At 29.6% G+C, this 5,742-nt stretch overlaps 1 protein-coding gene across 1 annotated transcript; it reads right to left on the bottom strand.

The window, feature by feature from the left end:
- Positions 1–1,320: 1,320 nt before the first annotated feature.
- LOC136085178 (uncharacterized) lies at positions 1,321–3,129 on the bottom strand. Its single transcript, XM_065806466.1, has 2 exons — positions 2,442–3,129; positions 1,321–2,312 (listed from the first exon to the last, which is right to left on the bottom strand). Exons 1-2 carry the CDS (start codon positions 3,127–3,129, stop codon positions 1,321–1,323), a joined length of 1,680 nt encoding a protein of 559 aa, XP_065662538.1.
- Positions 3,130–5,742: the final 2,613 nt, after the last annotated feature.

The raw sequence follows: 5,742 nt of genomic DNA, 5'->3' as shown, positions 1-5,742 counted from the left end.
CTGAAAAATTATAAAAATGTGACTCTGCCGTTTTTTCCATTGTGGTCTTCATATATATTCAATGTTTTATATAGAAAGTTTAAAATAAGTTAAATTACCTTACAAACAGAGCGTAATTAAAATTGCCTTTATCCATTTGCTTTCTCTCCTAAACATGAAAATATTTAAAAAATGGCAAATTAAAATTACTCCAACAAACCTTTTATTACAATGTAAATGTAATTTAAGAAAAACTCGTTTAAAACTTTATTTTTTTTAAAAGAAAGAACTATAATAAACTGACAAATAATAATCTTACAGAGAAGATTTAAAAATAATTTATTAAACGATTAAATGTATAGTATGCTCATAAGAGCTAAACACATAATATTGCGCGCTTTAAAGGAATTTTTGTAAATAAGCCAATTATTTATTAGTTGTTAGGCGACTTAGTTAACAGTGAAACAAGTTAGTTACTAGGTTTTGAAGTTCTTATAATAGATAAATTAAATTAAATCATTGATTATGGTTTTAAAATCTCTCCTTTTTAACATAAATTTTCGAAATACTTCTAGGAGTTATTTATACCGTTTTCAAGTAAAATCTATTACTTTGAATTTAATTTACTCAGTGGCGTAGAAAGGTCAAGAAGATCGGAGCTGAAACGGAAAAGGAGGGGCTAATTCCCGAACACACGGTTTTTGGAGACGCACTACCTAATTTTAAAAAAATATTCGATTTCTTGTAAAATTTGTCAATTTCTTTAAATAATAAAATGGGGGAGGGGACATTATCCCCAGGCACCCCGGTGTCGTTGGCCCTAGATTCAGCTAGAATTAAATGGAAAAAACTTTATTTTTTTTATTTTTATTATTAAATTTGAGATAGTTGGAGGGGGTGGGGTGGGAAGAAACTATGGCTCCATCGCTTTGAAATACAAATCTTAGACCATTTCCAGACAACAAACCAAATTTATTGGCAACTACAATAGAAAATGACAACAAGTTTATAAATTCTCCAGAAAAAAAACATTGACAAAATAGTATCTATTCATCAAATACAAATAATTATTTCACCCTTTGTAATAAAATCTTCAGCAAAACTAATTTTCTTCAGCAAAACTAATTTTTTTTTGATTGATCAACATACCATATTTTATAAATTAAAGACATCCTATACATATGAGTCAGAAATTATATAAATCAAAACAGAAATCCTTGTTTTCAAAATTATATTATATAAACATAAAAACATAAAAAATGTTATAAAGTAGTATTAAAAAACAACACCTTCATATAATAAATCTTGAAAAGTTAACAAAAAGAGTTTTGTTACAATACACTACTCAGAAAGCAAATAGTTTAATATGCAGCTATTCAATATAAATTTATTTATTAATAAAATTATAACTGCAAACAATAACAGTTTAAAAATTCTGTAACATGTGCCTATAAACATTTGATCGCATATGTTAGTAATGTTATATGGATGATAATCTTTACAGCTATCTGCATTAATAACAGTAAATTTTAAACTAAATTTCATTTTTTGTACTACATAGGCATGAAAACGTTTATTGAAATTAATTGTTTCTAGTGGATCCAGTACTAAAAACACTTTAGGTGCAATATAAACAAAATTAAGCAGCTCTCCATATTGTGGATAACTCTCAAGTACATTATGACATAAAATGCAACCTAATTTGATTGCATATGATCCGAAAGTAATTGAACTAGCATCATAAACTACATTAAGTATATTTAAGTTTAATGATTCACGTATGGTGTTGCCAATTTCCACTTGCAAATTTCCGATAACAACTTTATCACATTTACCAAGCTGTTTATTATTTGAATACAATGACCTACTAAATAAGCAATTAGCAAGTTTTAATTGGTATCGATGCATGACAGAGTAACAGATGTTTTTAAAGTTACGTATAACTGAAGAAAGTTCTTTAGCAAAACGGTGTTTTGCCTCAAATCGCATACACCAATATCTACTTAATGGCCCAAACTTAGCCATACATTCTGGATAATGCAGCATAAAGTGATGCTTTGGGATTAATCTGTTTTCTGGGTAAACTGATTTAAAGTAGTAATGATGTTCTTCAATTAAAAATTCAAGTTGAGTAATAAGACCATCCGTTATTTCCGGAGCAAAAATAATATCCACACACGCTAGTAACAGAATCAAAAGTTTCCAGTGGGGTTCTTCATCTGGAATATATTTTCCAATCATGAGAGGCAAATTCCGTATCAAGCACCATGATTCAGCAGCTTGAATGCGTAAATTTTGAAGATTTATTTCTGGTGGTTTGCTATTTTTGTCTGCTAAGGAGTAATTAAAATTTTTTATGGAACTGTTTATATCTAAAACAGATATAATTTTTTTCTCTGTGAGAGTCCGTAACACTAGGCATATTTCTTATGGTACTACTCCTTCCAACAAATCATGCATACAATCAACAGCACTTTGTTCTACACAGTGAAACCAGTTGAGACAGTTTAGAGAACAACCATGTTTTATGCCAGTTTTAGAAGGATCATAATCAGCTGATTGAGATTCAACTATACATTGATTGTAGTCAGCCATTGATTGTTTTTCAAAAGCTATTGACCTATAAGTTTCTTGCACTTCAGATTGAGTACTTTTACAAAAACGACAAAAATACGTGGCACGAAAACTTTCCATAAAACCAAATAACGAATGTGTCCCTAAAATATCTGCTGAAAAAATTACAATTATCGCATAAATAGTTACTTCCTTTCCATTTACTATAACTTGAACCCTTTGCTCACTTTCTAATTCTTGAAGCTGACACAAAACATGTTTTAAAAATTTGTCATAGGAATAGCGTGTAATATGTGCATCTAAAGCATACCATAGTCCAATCAAATAAATGCTGTCTGTCTTAGACTGATACTCTGGCAAAACATTTCGAACTTGCATGTATAAAGCCTCAAGTTTATGAACAATTGTGTGACTTCCTAGCACATTTGTAACTTCAAATGCGTCAACAAAAAAATGAAGTAAAAATGTTTTCGGAAATTTCTGGAGAAAAGGATGATTGTGAAATTCTCTTGTGTCAAAGAAATCTCTAACTCCATTATCTTTGCAAGAAGCTGATCTATTGGAATAAAATAACATTTATCTCCTTCAGTTACAGAATGCATTGATTTTAAAACAGCTTAAAATCTTTTTCTAATCGCATGCCAAGAGGTATTTTTATTGGTTTTATAAAAAATCTATTATCAACTAACCACTTCTCTCTTTTATAAATTGTATCAATGTTATTTGTTATATTATAAATGCTTTGCATTTTCATTAAAGCTTCATTGATACTTGTATTATCCTGAGTTAAATTTAACTGGATTATCAGATCTTTAAGCAGTTGTGAACCAAAAAATATATGTCATTAACAACTCCAATCATATTTTTCATTATAATTTGTGAGTTATTTAAAGTAATATTACCCTTTGCAGATAATTCTGAAAAAATTTCATTAGTAACATTTCCAAGTTAATGCATTTAGTTTGTTCTACAACCTTAACAATTTTATCTGTGTAATTTGTTTGACTTTCAATTGTTATTTCTTCATCAGTGATATCTAAATCAAAAATGACAGAATACTATAATATAGTTGTAATAACAATATACACACACACACACACATATATATTGTTATTACAACTGTATATAGGGGTGGGCATGTAAACGGCGCACCCCTAACTTGGTAAGATTCAGTTTAGTAATGTGACATCAAAATACACACACATATATATATATATGTTGTTACATATATATATATATATATATATATATATATATATATATATATATATATATATATATATATATATATATATATATATATATATATATATATATATATATATATATATATATATATATATTAGGACTGGTACTGATTAATTTTATTTTGTTCAATTAATCGTCTAAAATTTTAAACGATTAATCGATTAATTTCGATTAATTCTGAAGTCGGCAGAATAACCTGCTTTTCACCACTGGTGAGGTGAAGTTGTTATCGGTAAACGTTAACTAACTACAGTATTCACAAACGTTAACAAACAAGACACTTAATGCCTGCTATACTGTATTCAGTTTAATTGACAAGTACAAGTAGGCATCACTTTAGCCAGTCACGTAAACAAACGAGGACGTTAACGTTTTCTGGAAGTAGACAAGATCGCAGGTTGTTGACAATGTACCCTGACGAACTAAACAGTCTTTCACAAGGAACAGAAGTGGCAGGTACACACAGAATTGTCTGCACAAAACTGCTCAGGTTAGGGTAACGATGCCTGTTCAGTTGCCACCACATGAGGGGATTCTCAGTTTCTGGAATTACACCTTCTTCTTGATATCGTGTAAGCTCAGCCAGTGAGCCATGTACTGTTTGTGATTCATCTGATTAGGATTGCAATTCCGAGTCGCTGACCAACAGAGTAAGTTTCTTACGCACAGGTTCTGATGCCTCGCCAGTGCTGGTAGTAGTTTCACGTTCAGCTCTCTGTCTTTGGTTACAGTACACCCGAAATGCATTAGAAAGTATTGTTCAAACTGCTTCACGTTTCTCTCTTGAGAGACAGCCAAGTTTCTTGTAACGTGGGTCTAGTGCCACAGCCATTTGCAACGTTGGCAATGCATCAATGTTTTTAATGCGACCTGAGAAGTCATTTAGTGTTGCAGATTTGAAACGTGCTATATATCCTGGATCGTCATCATTAACCCGCAGAAGTCTGCGCAAAAATGCTTCTAACGGAAGTACAGCCGAACATGTAGCATACTGTTCACTACCAATATACTCAGTAGCATCTGCAAGTGGACCCAATACCGAGACAAATTTTGACATTTTCATCCAGTTTAAAACTGAAAATAACTTCTTTGCGAATGATTTATATGAAAAGGATATATTTTTTTTATAAATTTTTATGCTTAACATTTATCAAATTAACAGATATCAAAATATATTGTTCATGCTAAAATTTAATTAGCGATTAATCGATTAATTATTCGTTAATTTCCGCAGCCCTAATATATATATATATATATATATATATATATATATATATATATATATATATATATATATATATATATATATATATATATATATATATATATATATATATATATATATATATATATATAATTGAACACTTAAGCAAATAAAAAAAAACTAACTAGTAGTAGTTAAACTTGCAGATTTGATTTCGCCAGAAATTGTTGTTGAATGCTGGGTTTTAAAATGTGCTTTTAGCTTTATGAAACTAATAAAAACTCTATTGCATTTATCAAAAGTGCATTTGACTTCTGAACCTCTCGATGCCAATCCATAAAAGTGAGAAAAAAGGACAGTTAAAGATGAAAAATATAATCTACAGAGTTGGCATTTCATTTTTTTTAGAAACCTTTTTAATGAGTGGTTCAGTTCTTAACGACGGATTGGAATATTTAATCCATTAAATTAACGAAACTTTGAAGAATCCGTAAATATTTAATTTTACTCTGTTAATTTTGTGGTTTTCAGTAACGAATTATTTCGTTAATTTAACGAAAAAACGCAATCCGTTACTTTTTTTAACGGATTGTTTTTGGAGTGTAGGCATCTGTACAATTTTAGCAACCTTACCCTATATTGTATATGTTAAAATCTCTCAAAATCTTATTTATTACTTTCTAATTTTATTAGTCACTGTGCCAGCGAATGGGTCGAAGGCTATTTAAAACTCGATA

Source organism: Hydra vulgaris, chromosome 09, assembly GCF_038396675.1.
Source record: "Hydra vulgaris chromosome 09, alternate assembly HydraT2T_AEP".
Lineage (NCBI taxonomy): Eukaryota > Metazoa > Cnidaria > Hydrozoa > Anthoathecata > Hydridae > Hydra > Hydra vulgaris.
Note: the sequence above shows the minus strand (reverse complement) of the source record. Positions and strands in the feature narration are given on the sequence as shown.

What these genes read in the sequence shown, in the direction of transcription:
- LOC136085178 (XM_065806466.1), bottom strand. Translation starts at nt 3,129, where the DNA reads ATGTTATTTTATTCCAATAGATCAGCTTCTTGCAAAGATAATGGAGTT. An exon ending in AGAACAAAGTGCTGTTGATT is followed by an intron (nt 2,313 to 2,441) that starts GTATGCATGATT and finishes ATTACTCCTTAG; the next exon opens with CAGACAAAAATAGCAAACCA.